The sequence below is a fragment of the Nerophis lumbriciformis genome, linkage group LG23 (assembly GCF_033978685.3).
Source record: "Nerophis lumbriciformis linkage group LG23, RoL_Nlum_v2.1, whole genome shotgun sequence".
Classification (NCBI taxonomy): domain Eukaryota; kingdom Metazoa; phylum Chordata; class Actinopteri; order Syngnathiformes; family Syngnathidae; genus Nerophis; species Nerophis lumbriciformis.
Window position 1 is genome coordinate 11,690,001 of NC_084570.2, and position 22,500 is coordinate 11,712,500.

The following is a 22,500-nucleotide window of genomic DNA, read 5'->3' on the forward strand; positions in this document are numbered from 1 at the left end:
AACCTACAAGCTGCGCTCTCTCAGAACAGAGTGATCGTTCTATACTCAGAAAAGGGTGTTTTTACGGTGCGTTCAAGGACCGCTGAACAGAGCAGGACTCCACAATGCCTGCTAGAGATAATAAATAATAATAATAATATATTTGACTTGTTACACGCTTTTCATTTAAATAAATCTAAAGTGCTACAGTACAAACCAAAGTTTTAAACAATTAAAGCTTAGCTATAAAATATTAAGACTAAAACACTATCAGTGATGCATAAAAAACACAAAACATGCAGAAAAGTATGTTTTCTGACACTATTTATTTTAGTTATTAAAGAAATAACTTTTAAAGGCCTACTGAAACCCACTACTACCGACCACGCAGTCTGATAGTTTATATATCAATGATGAAATCTTAACATTGCAACACATGCCAATACAATACAATACGGTTAGCTTACTAAAGTGCAATTTTAAATTTTGCGCGAAATATCCTGCTGAAAACGTCTCGGTATGATGACGCCTGCGCGTGACGTCACGGATTATAGAGGACATTTTGGGACAGCATGGTGGCCAGCTATTAAGTCGTCTGTTTTCATCGCAAAATTCCACAGTATTCTGGACATCTGTGTTGGTGAATCTTTTGCAGTTTGTTCAATGAACAATGGAGACAGCAAAGAAGAAAGCTGTAGGTGGGAAGCGGTGTATTGCGGCCGACTGCAGCAACACAAACACAGCCGGTGTTTCATTGTTTACATTCCCGGAAGATGACAGTCAAGCTTTACCATTGGCCTGTGGAGAACTGGGACAACAGAGACTCTTACCAGGAGGACTTTGAGTTGGATGCGCAGACGCGGTGCTGTGAGTATGCATGCAGCTGCGGCTTCCAAACATTTGATCGCATGCCCGTACGTGCGTGCCGCTATGTGCATGTCACGTACGTAACTTTGGGGAAATATATGTGCTGTATAAACTTTGGGGAGGTGAACGGTACTTTGGGCTGTGGGATTGAGCGTGTTGTGCAGGTGTTTGAGTTGTATTGGCGGGTTATATGGACGGGAGGGGGGAGGTGTTTGTTATGCGGGATTAATTTGTGGCATATTAAATATAAGCCTGGTTGTGTTGTGGCTAATAGAGTATATATATGTCTTGTGTTTATTTACTGTTTTAGTCATTCTCAGCTGAATATCAGGTCCCACCCGCCTCTCACAGCATCTTCCCTATCTGAATCGCTCCCACTGCCCTCTAGTCCTTCACTCTCACTTTCCTCATCCACGAATCTTTCATCCTCGCTCAAATTAATGGGGAAATTGTCGCTTTCTCGGTCCGAATCGCTCTCGCTGCTGGTGGCCATGATTGTAAACAATGTGCGGATGTGAGGAGCTCCACAACCTGTGACGTCACGCTACTCGTCCGCTACTTCCGGTACAGGCAAGGCTTTTTTATCAGCGACCAAAAGTTGCGAACTTTATCGTCAATGTTCTCTACTAAATCCTTTCAGCAAAAATATGGCAATATCGCGAAATGATCAAGTATGACACATAGAATGGACCTGCTATCCCCGTTTAAATAAGAAAATCGCATTTCAGTAGGCCTTTAAGTTTGTGTACTTACTGAGCACATTCAACAATACCGCTGTGATAATGATAATCGTGATAATTTTCATCACGATAATTGTGATATGTAATTTTCATATCGTTACATCTCTAGTTCCAACACATTTACCCCCGCACGTTAAGAACATTTGTTAACTGTTGAGAGTGATCAATAGTGGTAATTTCCGTTGGTAAATAAGATGAGAGATTATCGTCACACTTCAACATCTCTAACATGTAAATGCTGCCTCGTTGCTGGATCTGCATCGTAAACGAGAATCGTTTTTTTAAATGATTTACCCCGGATAAATAAAGATTAAATAGATATATAAATGCATGTCAACTAGTAAATCAGGACGCTGGTGTGTTGCTAATGTTTGAATACTACATTACCCATAAGGCTTAGCGCTGTAAACATGAACTAAAGTAGTTCTGAGCTACGTGGGAGGACGACATCTGTGCCGTTCGAGCAATAAAGAATAATATATTTTGGCCCTAGTGTGTGAATGTTGTCTGTCTGTCTGTCTGTGTTGGCCCTGTGATGAGGTGGTGACTTGTCCAGGGTGTACCCCAACTTCCGCCCGATTGCAGCTGAGATAGGCTCCAGCACCCCCCGCGACCCCGAAAGGGATAAGCGGTAGAAAATGGATGGATGGATATTTTTTCCCGGTTGTTACTTATGCTTCGTCTACACAGGAAATAAACATAAGTTTTGGGTGAACACTTGACGCTCATTGCGTTCATTTCCTGGAGGGACTGTTTATTACAAAAACCAAGGAGCACCATGTAAAGCTGTGTACTTACCGATATTTTTGTAGTAAATAGGTACAAAGACATTGATTGCCCTCTCAATTCCCAGGAGCACCAAACAGAAAAGGACAAGCAGCTGCAGCCAGATACTACCCCGAGGCCACATGTACGGTAAAAGCAGCCGCACCTTCTTCCTGAAGTCCTGCCAGGTGGACTGGTTCTGGTCCGGTCTGCCCAGGAGGCTCTGACATGGAGACAACGAGCCATTTAGAATAACCAGGTGGACAGACGGACACTGCTTAAGGTTTCCATTTTGCACGTCAGCACCTGTGCGCTCTGCTCTACGTCTCGCTCGTCTTCATTTATCAGCAGTATGTACGGTTTCAGTGGCAACCCTGGGGCTCTGATGCCAACAAAGAATAGCAGTCCCGTGCCCACATAGCGAATCAACCACAAGGCAAACTGGACCTGGGGGGGGTTCATTGACACTTAAAAACAACAACAACATCATGGCGGTGAAAGTGCAGCATGTGACACAGCAAACGGGCAAAAGGAGTGATCGGTAAAGATAAAGCCGCCAGAGTGATGCATGCAAGTCAAGTGCTTGGAGTGGGAGGGGCAAGATGTGGCCTCCTGGAAAGTCAGACTGACTCAATGACTCTGCAAAAAAGGAGTGCAGCCTGCACCTCACATCTATTCATGTTGAGTAGGTTACTATTTTTATTAAATAAACATAATTCTTGTTATACAGGAAACCAGACGGATGACATGCACTTGAGTGGAATGACTAAGAAGCAGGCACGCCTTTAATGACAAACCTTTGACACGGTTAAGAAAGTCGCCATTATCAAACATGATAACAAACATTGTGCAATTACTTCGGGAGAGCGAGCAATACATTGAATAGTTAACAACACAATTGTGGGGAAAGCTGAAATATGGACGTGCATTGTAAAAAGCAACCCAGGAACAAATAAACAAAAATTGCATTTGATGCAGTCCAGTTCTACCACTATTCTCTAGTACTGCAAACTACAACTGCAAGAATCTGGTTAGCGCCTTGCATGGCAGCTCCCTCCATCAGTGTGTGAATATGTGTGTGAATGGGTAAATGTGGAAGTAGTGTCAAAGCGCTTTGAGTACCTTGAAGGTAGAAAAGCGCTATACAAGTACAACCCATTTATCATTTAATATGTGTGCCATTTGCAAGTAACCCCTCAAGATTATCTTAAATTTAATTTTTTCCTCAACTCTAGATCTGATAGTATACATATCGCACAACTCAAAATGTGTATTGTCCCACTTCGGGCAGTATTTTTTTGTGTACAAGGATCCTATGGCAAAGTTGACTCATTTGAGTATCAGGACTGAAAGTAACAGTTTTTAGCATAGAATTAGCTAATACGTGAAATATAGTCAGATAGTGTTTATGCTAATAGCATGTTTGCTCTAAGCACATTACCGTGATTGAACAAAAATAAAACCAAAAAAAAAAAACTCCATCAAAATATTAATTTAGCTACCAGGACTGTGTTGAGATTTTAGTCATATTTAAAACCAGAGAATCTACAAAACCTACTATTGCAACTTTTTTAACAGAACTGAGTGAAAGCCTAGAGACACACGTTAATGGAATTTAATTTCCCGTGGACGTAAATTGCACTGGTTTGGTAAAATGGCCAAAAATATTGTTGAATTAACACTGCAACAGTGTCGTTCTAAAAGCTGAATTTTTGATACAGCTTTTGATCTGGACTACCGTATTTTTCGGACTATAAGTCGCAGTTTTTTCATAGTTTGGCCGGGGGTGCGACTTATACTCAGGAGCGACTTATGTGTGAAATTATTAACACATTACCGTAAAATATCAAATAATATTATTTAGCTCATTCACGTAAGAGACTAGACGTATAAGATTTAATCAGATTTAGCGATTAGGAGTGACAGTTTGTTTGGTAAACGTATAGCATGTTCTATATGTTATAGTTATTTGAATGACTCTTACCATAATATGTTACGTTAACATACCAGGTACATTCTCAGTTGGTTATTTATGCGTCATATAACGTACACTTATTCAGCCTGTTGTTCACTATTCTTTATTTATTTTAAATTGCCTTTCAAATGTCTATTCTTGGTGTTGGGTTTTATCAAATCAATTTCCCCAACTTATATATGTTTTTTTCCGTCTTTATTATGCATTTTCGGCCAATGCGACTTATACTCCGGGGCGACTTAATAGTCCGAAAAATACGGTATAAGTCGCACTGGAGTATATTGGCCGAAAATGCATAATAAAGACGGAAAAAAACATATATAAGTTGGGGAAATTGATTTGATAAAACCCAACACCAAGAATAGACATTTGAAAGGCAATTTAAAATAAATAAAGAATAGTGAACAACAGGCTGAATAAGTGTACGTTATATGACGCATAAATAACCAACTGAGAATGTACCTGGTATGTTAACGTAACATATTATGGTAAGAGTCATTCAAATAACTATAACATATAGAACATGCTATACATTTACCAAACAATCTGTCACTCCTAATCGCTAAATCCCATGAAATCTTATACGTCTAGTCTCTTACGTGAATGAGCTAAATAATATTATTTGATATTTTACGGTAATGTGTTAATAATTTCACACACAAGTCGCTCCTGAGTATAAGTCGCACCCCCGGCCAAACTATGAGAAAAACTGCGACTCATAGTCCGAAAAATACGGTATATGTTTTTTTTCCTTCTTTATTATGCATTTTCGGCCGGTGCGACTTATACGCCGGAGCAACTTATACTCCGGAAAATACGGTACTGTTAACATTGTGGCGAGTGCATCAATAAATAGTCTCTTACCTGTTGCTGATTGTCCTGCAAGTCCCACCACCAGTGTGGACTAAACCAGGAGATAAATGCGAGGTTCTCTGCTGCAAACGCCACTGCCCAGAACAACAGCAGCGCCGTGCTGTGTCCCCGCGTCCGGTCCATCAAAAGAACCCGTCGCCTCTCTATTCTGAGCAAGGCAACGGCCCAAGCCCAAGCCAGGGCACAGAAGCAGCCGTACAGAACCACATAGCCAGGCAACTGTCCTCCATCAGTGGCTCGCCACACCATCCCACCCACAAACTGAACTAGGAGAAGGATGGAGACCACCTGCTGGAGTCCGTAGAGGCGGGAGCGGGGGATGAACTTGGGCTCCATTGCTGTGCCATATTTCTGGAAGAAAATGCAGTGGAGGGTGCCGAGGAAAAAGGCGATGGTGAGCAGGACAGCAGGGACGAGGGTGAAGTAGAAGCAGGGGGAGATCCCTCCATCCACCCAGGTCTGGGAAATGGAGGCGTCTGCTTCACAGTAGCTGCGTATCAACACCATGATTCCTGCTGGGAAGGACAACTTTACAGTATAGATGTGACGTTTGCGAACGAATCGAGTCATTTTAAAGCGAACGATGACAACCAATTCCCAGTTGGTAGCCGTTTTTTTTATGCACATGCAGATATAGTGTCTGCAATCACCTAGGCCACATGGATTTTTTTTTTCTTTTAATTTAAAAAAAATAATAGAATTTTTTTTATTTTTTTATTTTAGTTTAAAAAAAATTATATGTATACACTAGTGTTGTCCTGATACCAATATTTTGGTACCAGTACCAAAATGATTTTGATACTTTTCTGTACTTTTGTAAATAAAAGGGGACCACAAAAATTGCATTATTGGCTTTATTTTAACAACAAATCTTAGGGTACATTAAACATATGTTTCTTATTGCAAGTTTGTCCTTAAATAAATTAGTGAATATACTAGACAACTTGTCTTTTATTAGTGGGTAAGCAAACAAACACTCCTAATTAGTCTGCTGACATATGCAGTAACATATTGTGTCACTTTATTTTTTATTTTTTTTAATTATTATTATTAAATCAACATAAAAAAACAGAAGATACACTTTCAACCAGTGCATCAACCCAAAAAACCTCCCTCCCCATTCACACTCATCCACACCCACTCACACAAAAGGGGTTGTCTCTTTCTACCAATATTCTGGTTCCCACAACATAGACACCACAGTCTGCCAGGGACACAGTCATTCTGTCACTTTCCATTCTATTATTTTTGTCAAAATTTTTAAGGACACGTGGCAGAAAATTAATTATTCATCTACCTGTTAATTTACTGTTAATATCTGCTTACTTTCTCTTTTAACATGTTCTATCTACACTTGTGTTAAAATGTAATAATCACTTATTCTTCTGTTGTTTGGATGCTTTACATTAGTTTCGGATAGAGATGTTCCATAATATCGGCCTGCCGATATTATTGGACGATAAATGCGTTAAAATGTAATATCGGAAATTATCGGTATCGTTTTTTTAAATTATCGGTAACGTTTTTATTTATTTTTATTTTTAAATTTTTTATTAAATCAACATAAAAAACACAAGATACACTTACAATTAGTGCACCAACCCAAAAAAATCTCCCTCCCCCGTTTACACATTCACACAAAAGGGTTGTTTCTTTCTGTTATTAATATTCTGGTTCCTACATTATATATCAATATATATCAATACAGTCTGCAAGGGATACAGTCCGTAAGCACACATGATTGTGCATGCTGCTGGTCCACTAATAGTACTAACCTTTAACAGTTAATTTGACTAATTTTCATTAATTACTAGTTTCTATGTAACTGTTTTTATATTGTTTTACTTTCTTTTTTATTCAATAAAATGTTTTTAATTTATTTATCTTATTTTATATATTTTTTTTTAAAGTACCTTATCTTCACCATACCTGGTTGTCCAAATTAGGCATAATAATGTGTTAATTCCACGACTGCATATATCGGTTGATATCGGTAACGGTTGATATCGGTATCGGTAATGAAAGAGTTGGACAATATCGGAATATCGGATATCGGCAAAAAGCCATTATCGGACATCCCTAGTTTCGGATGACACCACAAATTTGGGTATCAATCCGATACCAAGTCGTTACTTTTCAGAGGCGGTATAGTACCGAATGTGATTCATTAGAATCGCGGTACTATACTTAAACCCGTATACTGTACAACCATAGTATACACATACATACACTTTTTTTTAATTGTAGTTATTTTCTATATATTTATTGTTTTTATTTGGATCACTAGTTGTAGTGTAGTTTGTCGTCACATTTTTATTATGTCCTAATTTTTATGGTAGTTTTCTTTTTGTATCCAATCATGCATTATATTCTTATTGTTTGTGTATTTTTAAGTATTGTTAGGTGAGTGGAAATTCAAACTAGTGATGCATGGAAATATAGCACCACCTAACAAAAATGTAATTTATGGTTTAAAATTTTACCCCCGATAGAGTAATACTTGTGTACATATAAATTATTCTGATCCATTGGTGATTGTTTTCTTGATGAAAAACAAACAAAAAACAACAACAACTATAATAACAGGCTAGTCTTTTGATCGGCTTTTTGAAAGGAAAGATCCGACTCCCTTTAGAGAGCCATAAGTATACTTTACAGTCACTGCACTTCATTTTGCCTCTCACTTTACGACCACAACGTTCCCAAAAGAGGAGCACAATGAAGGTGACTACCAATGAGGATATTCCTAGAATAGAGGAGAGACCATGTTTCTGTATCTGTGAAGTGTAGCTGTTACCTTGTTATTGTTGTTGTTGCTGGAGGTCAGCTTCAACGATGCGGTCAGTGAGAGGTTAGCTTGAGGAAGCCATGAAGTCTCTCACATGGGATCATTCACAATTCAGCTCCGAACAACTTGAGCGCGACGAAATGCGGACAAAGTCAAGGAGAAGCGACCGAGCGCACTGCACACATGTTGACAAGTGAGTGTTATGTATTCGATCCTCCTCCTTTTTCTTTCCTTTGCAGCGCTCCCTTGAAAAGGTACATACCGCCCCCTACTGTATTGGAGTATGACACACGTTTATAATTTTGTGTGGATTTTTTTTGTTTCTTTTTTGTAATTATGCTTATATTTGACTGTTTTTATTTGTTTAAATTATATTCTATATATTTCACAATTTCTTCTTATATTTTATTTTACATAAATTCTTCATTTCGCATGTCAGCTGTTTTTGCACCAATACACCAGGACAAATTCCTAATATCTGTAAATGTACTTGGAAATAAAAAACGATTCTGACGCTGAACTTTTTTTTTAATATAACACGTCAATATACGTATTTAAAGGACCGTCCTTGTGGCGTCATGCGTGTTAAATAACAAAACATATGAAACATGACTCGGCAAAGTACGTCGCTGTTACATAAACTGTACGGCTTGGGCTGCAGCGCCTCCCAGAGGAGAGAAACGGCACATACCCGAGAAAGTACAGTTTTATTTTCTATTATTATTTTTTTAACCAATCAGAAATGAAATAACAGTATAAAATGATAAGTAAAAAAGAAAAGAACGAAAAGAACAAAAACTATGCTTGTTTACAAAGACAAGTGTTTTTTTTTTTAATCAAATGGCAGTTGGTTGGGCAAAACTGGGAATTTTGGTATCAATTTTGAAAACCAAGTAAATACAGGTAGAGACTGTCCGATACTGCTACTTTTGACTTGAAATGTAAAGTGTTTTGTGAATTTCGCCTCTCGGAAAACGGTTCCATCATGTAAAACATGTTTCAAAACTAAATAAACCAATATAAAACAATGTACATTGTTAATGTATAATTAAAACAATGATTCCTTTATTATCCTAGGTTCTACCACACACAATTATTTGAGAAAAAAGTCGATATTATAAAAAAAACCAATGTAACATATCAAAATGTAAACAAAACAACAATAATAAATTGTCAATAATAACAATAATATCGGCAGAGGTGGGTAGTAACGCGCTACATTTACTCCGTTACATCTACTTGAGTAACTTTTGGGATAAATTGTACTTCTAAGAGTAGTTTTAATGCAACATACTTTTACTTTTACTTGAGTATATTTATAGAGAAGAAACGCTACTTTTACTCCGCTACTTTTACTCCGCTACTTTTATCTACATTCAGCTCACTACTCGCTACTAATTTTTATCGATCTGTTAATGCACGCTTTGTTTGTTTTGGTCTGTCAGACAGACCTTCATAGTGCCTGCGTTTCAACAAATACAGTCACTGGTGACGTTCACTCCGTTCCACCAATCAGATGCAGTCACTGGTGACGTTGGACCAATCAAACAGAGCCAGGGGTCACATGACCTGACTTAAACAAGTTGAAAAACTTATTGGGGTGTTACCATTTAGTGGTCAATTGTACGGAATATGTACTGTACTGTGCAATCTACTAATACAAGTTCCAATCAATCAATCAAAAGTGTGAAGGAAAAAAGACAATTTTTTATTTCAACCGTACACCCCGTCAAAAGCCTAAAGACTGACTGCACAGTTCCTGTCTTCACAATAAAAGTGCCGCTCCATCGCGCCTGCGCTTTCAAAATAAGAGTCTCCGAAAGCCTGCTCAAACAAGCTAGCAAGCTACGGAGTTTGCCGCCAATGTATTTCTTGTAAAGTGTATAAAAACGAATATGGAAGCTGGACATATAAGATGCCAAAAACCAACCACTTTCATGTGGTATTAGACTAAAAAGGAGTAACTTTTTTTCTCCTCCATTTGAAAACGTGGACGTTTGTCATCACTACTGTCTGATTACAATCAATGCAAGTCATCAGAATCAGGTAATACACCAACTTATATTCTTGTCTTCATGAAAGAAAGGAATCTATATGTGTTAAACATGCATGTATATTCATTAAAACACTATTAACATGTAAACAAAAACGGCAAAACAAATAAATATAAATTATATACTGTATACATCAATGTATGTATATATATATATATATATATATATATATATATATATATATATATATATATATATATATATATGTATATGTATATATGTGTGTGTGTGTGTATATATATATATATATATATATATATATATATATATATATATATATATATATATATATATATGTCTTAATAAGGTTATCCAAAAAATAGTGCTCGATACCGTAGTAGAGCGCAATATATGTATGTGTCAGAAAATCTCCTGATGATTGAGGGAACCCCCCCCTCATGAAACAGGCCTGTAGAGATGAAATAGTCTTGTGATTTTTTTCCCCACACATACATATATATATATATATATATATATATATATATGATATGTGTGTGTATGTTACTCATCAGTTACTCAATACTTGAGTAGTTTTTTTACAACATACTTTTTACTTTTACTTAAGTAAATATTTGGGTGACTACTCCTTACTTTTACTTGAGTAATAAATCTCTAAAGTAACAGTACTCTTACTTGAGTACAATTTCTGGCTACTCTACCCACCTCTGAATATCAGTAATCAACCCTACCTGGAGTTCCTATAGAAGACCCTCTGTGGGGCCTTAATTCATAAAAAAAAAGAGGTGCAACAGAAAAGTTGAATCTTTTTTTTTTCAAAGATTCACTAACCGCTAACCACCAACTGGATTAATTAAAGATTATATATATTATAGAAATACATTTTTGAAATTCTCAAATCAATACGATATTGTAAATGATTGGTTTGATGTACAATCAGCAAAAAACTCTCAAAAAAACTTCCTGTGCATTTAATTGGTCTCTTAGTCAGGGTAAGAATTCCTGAAATTAAACAAATATTCCTCCCTATTTTAATTTATTGAGAGGCACCCGTCTATCCAGTGGGGAAATATTTTTTTAAACATTATACAAAAATGTAATTTTTTAAATTCTTTTTTTACAAAGATGAACGGTACATAACTTTTCTGGAAGGTTTATTGTAACTGTTAACAGAAAATCCCCAAAACAACTTCATAAAGTAACATTTATGAATGAGTTTCCATTAAAAACACACATCTACAATAATATTAATAATAAAAATGATTAATGATTGCTCTGTTAACAACTGATATAATTTTTTTTTTTTTTTAATTTTCAGCACAGTTCAGGACAATAATAAATCAGTAAAAAAAAAAAATGTTCAATTAAAAATGAATTTCTATAGTTAAGGGGTTTTACCTCCTCTGTATAATTAATATAATAGACGGATAGATAAACATATATACTTTATTGATCCTCTAAAAAAAAACTTGCCATGGTTGCAAGGTTAACAAATGGGCACTAGATGGCAGCAAATACAAAGGTAAGGTATGGCTGATGCCTTAACAAGCCATAGAACCAGAACCAAGAACTCACGCTCACACATATATATATATATATATATATATATATATATATATATATATATATATATATATATATATATGATTATACAATAAAACCGATGTAACATATATGTTATGAGAGAATTGGCATAAAGGATATAAATGTGCCTTCTTCCACAGAAACTGATTTTTTTGTCAAAGTTTCCCAGTGAAACGAGGATTTGCAGGTTTCCTCTATTCAAAATTATAAATTATAAAAAAAAAAAAAAGAGTCAGCTTTCTCATCCATTATTTGAATTGGGATTAATGAAAGGCTCAGAAGAAAGTATGTGCATATAAAGGAAGACAAAAATGGGATCATATTTTGCTGCATAGAGATTTGAGAAAAGACCTGCAGGTGTACTGTGACTGCTCCCACATACACACACATGCAAACACATCACACTGTGGCCATGATGTGGAAAGGGGTAAAGTCTTATCATTTAGAGCCCTCACAATAGACATAAAGAGCTGCTAATCTGCTTCATCGCCACGCTTCTTTTGTGCGAGTGGAAATGGTCCTTCTGTCCACCGGCTGGTTGTCATCCCACTCTTTTGTCCCCCTGTGGATGTGACGGCCTGCCCATCACTTCCCTCATCTCTCGCTTCCTTTGTGGCTCCTCCTGACTCCGGGATACTCACTCGGTTGGATCGTCTAAGTCTCTCAGGTGGGCTCATTCACGCTTTTTCTCTCTCGCTCCCCCTTTGTTACCGGCACATATGGATCGCAACAGGCCGGGATAAAGTGGGTCTAATCCCGTGATTTAGCCAGAAAGAATATTAGCGGTGTTTGGAATGTGCTGTCCAATCTCATTAGCTGGAAGGCAGATCGATAAAGCTTTTGGATTTGTTGAATCGGTGTATTCATGGAAGCTTTGTCCAGTCGCTTCTGGCCCTCAGCTCAGCGGCATGTGACCTTTGTAACCTCAACTACTCTCCCAGCAGGCACAAGATATTAAAACAAGGTTGAGTACTTGTTGAATTAGGTCCCGACGTTAGGCAACTCAAACATAACGTTGGAACAAAACATGCTTTTTGACGACTTTTAATCAATGTTGAGTTCTGACGTTGATTTGACCATTGAATTTTGGTCATTTTCCAACCGATATTCCACAACACAAATACAACGTTGAAACAACATGCTGTTTGACAACGTTTATTCAATGTCAGGTTGTGACGTTGATTTGACCATTGAAATTTGGTCATTTCCCAACCAACAACGTTGTCTCAGTTGTCTGTGTGTCTGAGTTTTTCTTGACCAAAATTGTCCCATCCAATTCCAAACAGTAAAAATTACAAATTGGAACTATCCATCCATCCATTTTCTACCGCTTATTCCCTTGTCGCGGGGGGTGCTGGAGCCTATCTCAGGTACAATCGGGCGGAAGGCGGGGTACACCCTGGACAAGTCGCTACCTCATTGCAGGGCCAACACAGATAGACAGACAACATTCACACTCACATTCACACACTAGGGCCAATTTAGTGTTGCCAATCAACTTATCCCCAGGTGCATGTTTGTGGAGGCGGGAGGAAGCCGGAGTACACGGGGAGAACATGCAAACTCCACACAGAAAATCCCGAGCCCGGGATTGAACTCAGGACTACTCAGGACCTTCGTATTGTGAGGCAGATGCACTAACCCCTCTTCCACCGTGCTGCCCCAAATTGGAACTATTTAAAAAAAAATCCAAAATGACATCCTGAAATAGAAAAAAAGCATGATTTTATTGTGCAATGGCTTCACAGTTAATAAATGTTGTCAGCGGGGACTTTATTGTCCCATGATATCAAACTGCTATTAGGTTTGGACTCCAACGCATTAAAAAAAAAAAAATAATGCGTCAAATTTGTATTTATTAACAATATTATGTATAATACCAATATAATTAGGGATGTCCGATAATGGCTTTTTTACCGATATCCGATATTCCGATATTGTCCAACTGTTAATTACCGATACCGATATCAACCGATACCGATATATGCAGTCGTGGAATTAACACATTATTATGCCTAATTTGGACAACCAGGTATTGTGAAGATAAGGTCCTTTTTAAAAAAAAATTAATAAAATAAAATAACATAAATAAATTTAAAAACATTTTTTGAATAAAAAAGAAAGTAAAACAATATAAAAACAGTTACATAGAAACTAGTAATTAATGAAAATTAGTCAAATTAACTGCTAAAGGTTAGTACTATTAGTGGATCAGCAGCACGCACAATCATGTGTGCTTACGGACTGTATCCCTTGCAGACTGTATTGATATATATTGATATATAATGTAGGAACCAGAATATTAATAACAGAAAGAAACAACCCTTTTGTGTGAATGAGTGTAAATGGGGGAGGGAGGTTTCTTTGGGGGTTGGTGCACTATTTGTAAGTGTATGTTGTGTTTTTTATGTTGATTTAATTAAAAAAAACAAAACAAAAAAAACAACGATACCGATAATGAAAAAACCGATACCAATAATTTCTGATATTACATTTTAAAGCATTTATCGGCCGATATTATCGTACATCTCTAAATATAATGTACATTAGGACCTGATTTTTACCTCAGTACCTCAGCCCTTTAACATTTATATGTGGATGAGAACTCATTTTGTGCATTTAAAATTTGTTTTAAACAAAATGCCCAAATTAATTCAAATGGGTATTCAAGGCGTAAAAAAATAAATAAAATAACATGATATGTTAACTATTTTTATTTACTGCATGATTGTGGTTGATCAAGAGATATGTGCAAAATAAGTATAAAAAAATTAATCTGAATATATTTTATACACTCTGAACTCCTTTTTAGTCGTGGCGGCACTTAACTGCTACTAAATTATGTATGCCCCAAATGAGAAAATACAAGCTTGTGCAACCTGATAATAAAGGAGCCTGCATGTTTCCTTGATTCAAAGAGTGGACCCTGTTTGCAGTGACTTTTTAATGAATGGGCTGATTTTATTTCCAGAGACTTGAGGCCTTTAACTCAGCACATGGGGTCAGCCACTTCCACCCAAGCAGATGTTTGCTTTCCACTTGGAAAAATGTTACCCTTTGCTTTCTGACCACGTTTTTCTGCACTTGATAGGATGAAGTTCTTGCTGTGCAGGCACCAACCGTTAGGATAAGAGCTGCTCCCGTCTCCGTCTGCTTTGAAGGACCTGCAACTTCACCACAGGCCTCCGTGTGGACTGGCTGGTCCACAAAGCCGGACTTACTGAAGGTGTGTGAGAGCTGCAGGTGTCAAAGATGTGCATTTTTATTGCACCTACAATACACTAGTTTTATCAATTAATTTATTATTTAAAAATAATTTATCAGGATTTCAGGACATCCTGTCTTTTTTCTTCTATGTATCTTTGTTTATCCATGAAAAAATAACATTGAATACCACATTTAATGATAATGCTAGTAGGGTTGTACAATATACCGGTACGAATAAAGTACTACTGTAGTATTGGATTAAAAACGGTACTATAATGTCTTTGAAAAATACTGGTACTTCTTTGTCATGGACATGATGATGCACCGTGGCAACATTGCTGTAATATGAGCTGAGTCGCATGTAAGTCAACACACACACAGAGCAATTTTACAAGCGGAAACAGTGTTGAGACATAAAAGAGAGAACAGACGTATTTTGGCTTAAAAACTAACATTAATGGTAGAGCTATAAACACTGAAACGACGCTCTGAAAGCGGTGCTTTAAAACACAGCCTGCTAGCAGCTAACGTCCTTTCACAGTGTTTGAGCTACTTCTAAATCACTAATCCTCGCCTTCATGGCGACAAATAAACAAACTTTCTTGCAGGTATAATCTGCAGGACGAGGGATAGCTAAACATGCTACACTACGCACTGTAGGAGGATACAATAGCTTGGTGTTTTTCAACCACTGTGCCGCGGCACACTAGTGTGCCGGAGATACAGTCTGGTGTGCCGTGGGGGATTATCTAATTTCACCTATTTGGGTTAAAAATATTTTTTGCAAACCAGTAATTACAGTCTGCAAATGATGTGTTGTTGTTGAGTGTCGGTGCTGTCTAGAGCTCGGCAGAATAAATAAATAAATGATAAATGGGTTGTACTTGTATAGCGCTTTTCTACCTTCAAGGTACTCAAAGCGCTTTGACACTACTTCCACATTTACCCATTCACACACACATTCACACACTGATGGAGGGAGCTGCCATGCAAGGCGCTAACCAGCACCCATCAGGAGCAAGGGTGAAGTGTCTTGCTCAGGACACAACGGACATGACGAGGTTGGTACTAGGTGGGGCTTGAACCAGGGACCCTCGGGTCGCGCACGGCCATTAATAACCGTGTAATACTCTTCCATATCAGTAGGTGGCAACAGGTAGCTAATTGCTTTGTAGATGTCGGAAACCGGGAAGCAGTGTGCAGGTAAAAAGGTATCTAATGCTTAAACCAAAAATAAACAAAAGGTGAGTACCCCTAAAGAAAAGGCATTGAAGCTTAGGGAAAGCTATGCAGAACAAAACTAAAACTGAACAGACTACAAAGTAAACAAAAACAGAATGCTGGACGACAGCAAAGACTTACTGTGGAGCAAAGACGGGGTCCACAACGTACATCCGAACATGACATGACAATCAACAATGTCCCCACAGAAAAGGATAAAAACAACTGAAATAGTCTTGATTGCTAAAACAAAGTAGATGCGGGAAATATCGCTCAAAGGAAGACATGAAACTGCTACTGGAAAATACCAAAAAAAGAGAAAAAGCCACCAAAATAAGAGCGCAAGACAAGAACTAAAACACTACACACAGGAAAACAGCAATAAACTCCAAATAAGTCAGGGTGTGATGTGACAGGTGATGACAGTACACCTACTTTGAGACAAGAGCTATAGTGATGCATGCTTGGTTATGCTTTAAAGTCATATCCAACAATTGCGACAACAACTTTTTATTGTCTACGGAGTTTAGTTTTTTATTGAGTTCTGCTGGCCGTGTGCCTCCGCATTTTTTCAACGCAAAAAATGTGCCTTGGCTCAAAAAAGGTTGAAAAACACTGCAATAGCTAACAGCTAACAGTGAACTAGCGCCCTTGAATGTAAACAAATGGATGGAACTATACAAACATCGACTGTAACGATACCTAGTACAAGAGCTGTATCTGTGAAATACTACAATGGTTACATTGATATTTTTACTATCACAAAAACTTTTGTCGTTTTTTATTGTGTATAAACCCAGGAAATACGTCCCTGGATACAGAATAACTTTAATTCGGACCAATTTTTGACCCTGTAACTACTTGGTATCAGATTGAAAACCAAATTTGTGGTATCACCCAAAACTTAAGTCTTCAAACAACAGAAGGAAAAGTGTTTATTACATTTTAACAAAAGTGTAGATAGAACATGTTAAAACATAAAGTAACCAGATATCAAACAATAAATGAACAAGTAGATAAATAATCCATCCATTTTCTACCGCTTGTCCCTCATAATTTTGACAAAATAATACAATAGGAAATGACACAATATGTTACTGCATACGTCAGCAACCAAATTAGGAGTCTTTGTAACCTGTTTGCTTACTAACTACTAAAAACAGAAGTTTTCTAGTATGTTCACTGTGTTATTTAATGCCAAAGTTGTTCTTTGATTGCAATAAGAATTATTACGTAAGATATACTGTAAAGAATAGAGCCAATATTTAAAAAATGTTGTGGTCCCCTTTATTTTGAAAAGTATCAAAATACATTTTGGTACCGGTACCACATTGGGGTCACAACTGGATGTTTTTTTAAAAGCCCCGAATTTTACATTTGAGGTCGGACAGAACAACCTCTTGGGACTAACATGCAGTACTGGAGTCCAACAGAGAGGCAGCAACTGCATAGAGAAGCCTGCCCGAGCCTCCCCTGTAGAAGAAAAAGTGCTTCAGCAGCTAAAGGGAATACTGTGAACATGAATTCTCAGGGCATTCGCAACTAGACTGGTTGGTTTGTCATAGAAGACGTTTCGCCTGTCATCCGAGTAGGCTTCATCAGTTCATGCCCATAGATTGGTCAGATCTAGTTTTAGACTTAGATTGGTCAGATTTAGTCTAGCGGCTTCTGCCAATACCTCTGTATGCTTCATCAGTTCATGCTAACAGACTTAGATTGGTCAGATCTAGTCTTAGACTTAGATTGGTCAGATCTAGTCTAGCGGCTTCTGCCAATACCTCAGTAGGCTTCATCAGTTCAAACTCAAGACTTAGATTTGTCAGATCTAGTCTTATACGTAGATGGCGTCTCTCACTACTATTTCGTACCATCCGTCCTGCCTGTCCAGAATCTGTACATTTTTGTTCTCAAAGGAGTGCTGTTTCACCCTGAGGTGCATGTAGACAGTCTTGACCGGAAGAGTTTGCCCGTCTATGCTGTGAATCAGTGCATGCATAATTGCACTGGATAGCATACACCTGACTGTTTTTGTGGGTGTGGGGTATCCGGTCTTTAGGATGCACTAGTCTGTGTCTAAGGGTGTTTGTTGCTTGGTTGGAAGTGTACTGGGATATTGTGTTGGTTAAAAATTCCTCTAAGTTCCTCAGATAGACCTGATACATATAGAATGACAATATTTTTGCGCCTGTCACCTTTTCCCTTCTCATCCACCCTGTTCTTGTTCCTTCTAGAATTGGATGCACTTTTTGCATGTTTTGAGGGCACACTCAAAAGCCTATGCTCTTTCTCTTTGGCCTGTGGGCTGGTAGGAACATTATCAGCGTTGTAGGGTTCTGATAACGCCCAGTTTGGGTTCCAGTGGATGGTGTGAGTCAAAAAGTAGGTATTGATCGGTATGTGTGGGTTTTCAGTAAACCCTGTTCTTTCCAATGTGGACTTGACAGTCCAAAAAAAAGAACTTACCGTCTTTGACATCTTCACGTGTGAACTTGATGTTTTGTTCCACTGAGTTAATGTGCTGTAACTTTTTGGTGTGTACTTTTTGTTCCTTTTTTATGGTCTGGTTTTATCTTGTTTTGTATCATTTACTGCTTTGTGTGTCGTTCTGTCCAGATTCCAGTTTTATCTGGATGCGCTCAAGCTGAAACCAATTAGCCTGGGCATACTTAAGCGTATCCTGACTGTCGGAAGGCAGTTGGCAAATTTCTCGTATTCCTGTTCCGTCTGCTTAGAACTTGTTGAATTAGATCCTGACATTGAGCAACTCAAATTAACACTGGAAAAACATACATAAATATATATATATATATATATACATACATACAATATACTGTATATATACATATGTATATGTATACATACATACATATATATGTATATATATATAAACATATGTATATATATCTATATTTTTATATATATATATATATATATATATATATATATATATATATATATATATATATATATATATATATATATATATATATATATATATATATATATATATATATATATATATATATATATATATATATATATATATATATATGTGCAGAGTTTCCCCCAGAAAATGTGTTAGTTAAGGTGGTGACTCTCCAGGGGGAGGGGACTTGGGCAGGGGGTGGGTGGGTGCAAGGATCGGTGTAACTCGTCCTGTCTCCATCATGTCTCCACCTCGTCGCTGCCACCACAGCCTGGGGGGCAATAGACTACAGACTGCTGTGAAGTAGGCCGGCTTCGTCGCATGAAGAAGCCTGCAACTTTTGGTTGTTTTCCGCTTTATTTGCTGAATGGTGATATACGATATATATCTCGATATTTTTTCCGTAAAGTAAAAACAAAACAGTCCTAGTTACCTACGATACTAAAATAATGACTTACAAAGTCAAATTAATGACTTACTGTAAGGAAGCGTTTGCAATAAGCGTTTGAAAAAAAGAGTTAAAAGTGGGGCCACATGCTGACATATGTTCAACTCATCATGCTTAATTTATTACAGCATTTGGGAAGCCTGTTGTTGATTTTTGTTATGTAAATGTTATATTTTTATCAACATGTGATAGCAGGGACCCTGCAATTCAAAACTAGGCTGCTACATTACTAATGATTAATGTAACTGTAGCTGAAAAAATAGTACAATAGCAATAGGAGAGACTATTCACCCCTAAACACCATGGAGTTCATGTCGGCTTTATGATGCAGTTACATTATTATATCAACTATCAGAGACAGAAACTCTTCATTTAACAAAATGTCCTTTTTTGCTGCTTCAACACAGCTCAATCAACACAGAAAATGGTAAAGTGAAATAACTTAGTTTTTAACTACCTACTCAGTGGCCTAGTGGTTAGAGTGTCCGACCTGAGATCGGTAGGTTGTGAGTTCAAGCCCCGGCCGAGTCATACCAAAGACTATAAAAATGGGACCCATTACCTCCCTGCTTGGCACTCAGCATCAAGGGTTGGAATTGGGGGTTAAATCACCAAAATGATTCCCGGGCGCGGCCACTGCTGCTGCCCACTGCTCCCCTCACCTCCCAGGGGGTGATCAAGGGTGATGGGTCAAATGCAGAGAATAATTTCGCTACACCTAGTGTGTGTGTGACAATCATTGGTACTTTAACTTTAACTTTATAATGCTTGTCCTTCTCTCAGACAGACAGGGCTTTGCTGTCCGTAACACACACACACACGCACGCACGCACGCACGCACGCACGCACGCACGCACACACACCCACGCACGCACGCACACACTTCGCACAGTGAGCTAACGTTACGCCAAAAGCTAATTAACCTTTACCTCAAGGACTGCGAGCGAGCTGAGCTGCCGCTTGTATTTCTAGAACGTCAACGGGCTCATAGTGATGTTACTAGTAGTTGACTTGGAAGTGTTTATTATAATTTGGAGAGAGTCCGCTGCCTTATGCACACCTGCTAAACACCTTTCTGCTCAATACGCACTGCTGATTGGCTGTTACATGCGCTCTGAATACGCACTGCTGATTGGCTGTTACATGCGCTCTGAATACGCACTGCTGATTGGCTGTTAGCGCTCTGCGTGTAACCAATCAGATTGTTGTGTGGGTGGGACAATGCTGGGTGCTGCAGAGACATACTGACAGAGGCAGAGGCAGAGGCAGAACTAAGCAGAGCAGCTTGTGAAGACTTTAGTTTAGGCGGTGGCTCTTTGTTGTTAAGGCGGCCGCCTTAACAACAAAGCGCTGCAGGAAACCCTGCATGTGTGTGTGTGTGTGTATGTATATATATATACATATATATATATATATATATATATATATATATATATATATATATATATATATATATATATATATATATACACACAAAGTATATGCTGTATATACACACACACACACACACACACACACACACACACACACACACACACACACACACACACACACACACACACACACACACACATATGTTCATAGTTTTGATGCCTTCAGTGACAATCTACATGTTAATAGTCATGAAAATAAAGAAAACCCATTGAATGAGAAGGTGTGTCCAAACTTTTGGCCTGTACTGTATATACAGTATATATATATGTATATATATATATATATATATGTATATATATATATATATATATATATTTTTTTTAAATATATATTTTTGACAATTATGAATCGATTTAGAATCGGGAGGAATAAGAATAGCCCTTTAAATGTGAATAATTTTTTTGTGCCCAAAAATGTTATAGGTTACAGTTACATTATACAACAGAATACATGAGTACTGTTTCCACTTCTAATAAACACATACATTTAAAAAAGGGAACATGACCTAATGTATAAAAATCAAGAACGTCAAATAATTGTCATCAAATATATGCATAAATATGGATGATATAAATGCACATTACATTTTTTGCTGTCATTTCTGACACCTGTCCTCCACACGTCCACAATGTGCTTGTGATCTACTTTCGGGTCCCGAGCCGAGCTAGAGAACACGTGTGTGGTAATATGCCGCAGATGCACATGGGAGAAGAAGCGACATGTTTGATGACCCCTGCACATGTGAAGCGAACGTGTTGTAAATAATAACTCACCACCCAAGAAGAACCAGAAGCCGACACTCCTTCCTGCTGGGAGGATGCAAGGTAGATGGGTGACACTTGGAAAAGAGCATCTCTCTCCCTCTCTCTATCTCTCTCTTTGCTCAGGGCCGGTGGGTGATGGATAATGCTTATGTGCATTCCATGGCAGGGAAGGCCATCCATCACGGCTGTGTGTGTGTGTGTGTGTTGATTGCACGCTGGTAGCGTTGATCCCTTCAAGGCTGCAGCGTGGTTGAGGAGAAAGAAGAAGGGGGGGCTTAAGGGTAGAAGCAAGGCAGACAAGGCATGTGAAACGAGGACTCTCACTGGTGTCAAGCGCAGGCGGATTATTTATTTGGTTTGGGGTCGTGGGAATTTGTGAAGCATCTTCTTGAGCATGAGGAACGGATGCCGGTGCTGATCGAGACATTGAAATATCAGTGCTGCGGTGTGTGTGTCATTAACGATGTCAGGTTGGGTAAAACAGTCATGGACGTTAGGGCGGCCGATACTGTAACTATTGATCTGATACCAAGTAAATACAAGATCAGTATTGCCAAGTCCGATCGATACTGATATTTTTTACTTGACATTTTCAAAGAGTGTCATCAAGTATGATCATTAATTATTTTTGTGATTTCGTCTTTGATTTGTTGATCATGAAAAAGCAAAAGTAAAGCCCTCGGAGAGCGCAGGTCCTACCTCCCATTAGAAAAAAATATATTAATCTAGACCAGGGGTGCCCACACTTTTTCTGCAGGCGAGCTACTTCTCAATTGAACAAGTCGAGGGGATTTACCTCAACTTGATATGGTTTTTGACACCAAAATTAATCTATTTATTATTGTGTGAATGCTCCAAAGCATTCACAGGTTTTTTCAACTTATTATTCTTCTTCTCCAGATTTTGGCGCGCTCTAC

The 22,500-nt window shown here is 38.0% G+C and overlaps 1 protein-coding gene and 1 long non-coding RNA gene across 3 annotated transcripts in view; one reads left to right on the top strand and one right to left on the bottom strand.

The window, feature by feature from the left end:
* abcb6a (ATP binding cassette subfamily B member 6 (LAN blood group) a) overlaps window positions 1-8,381 on the bottom strand; it is a 25,028-nt gene extending 16,647 nt beyond the window's left edge. Inside the window, exons 1-4 of one of the 2 annotated variants that reach the window (XM_061985102.2) lie at window positions 7,997-8,381; window positions 5,191-5,711; window positions 2,658-2,798; window positions 2,385-2,574 (exon numbers count right to left, since the gene is read on the bottom strand). In XM_061985102.2, coding sequence (XP_061841086.1) covers window positions 2,385-2,574; window positions 2,658-2,798; window positions 5,191-5,706 — 847 coding nt within the window. In that variant the 5' untranslated portion in view covers window positions 5,707-5,711; window positions 7,997-8,381. Of the gene's footprint in view, window positions 1-2,384; window positions 2,575-2,657; window positions 2,799-5,190; window positions 5,715-7,996 lie in introns of both variants that reach the window. The other variant, XM_061985101.2, reaches the window with a different exon arrangement.
* A 260-nt stretch (window positions 8,382-8,641) lies between these two features.
* Window positions 8,642-22,500, top strand: part of LOC140679778 (uncharacterized) — a 26,554-nt gene continuing 12,695 nt past the window's right edge. Inside the window, exons 1-2 of the long non-coding RNA XR_012051125.1 lie at window positions 8,642-8,686; window positions 14,675-14,809. This is a non-coding gene — a long non-coding RNA (uncharacterized lncRNA). The remainder of the gene's footprint in view (window positions 8,687-14,674; window positions 14,810-22,500) is intronic.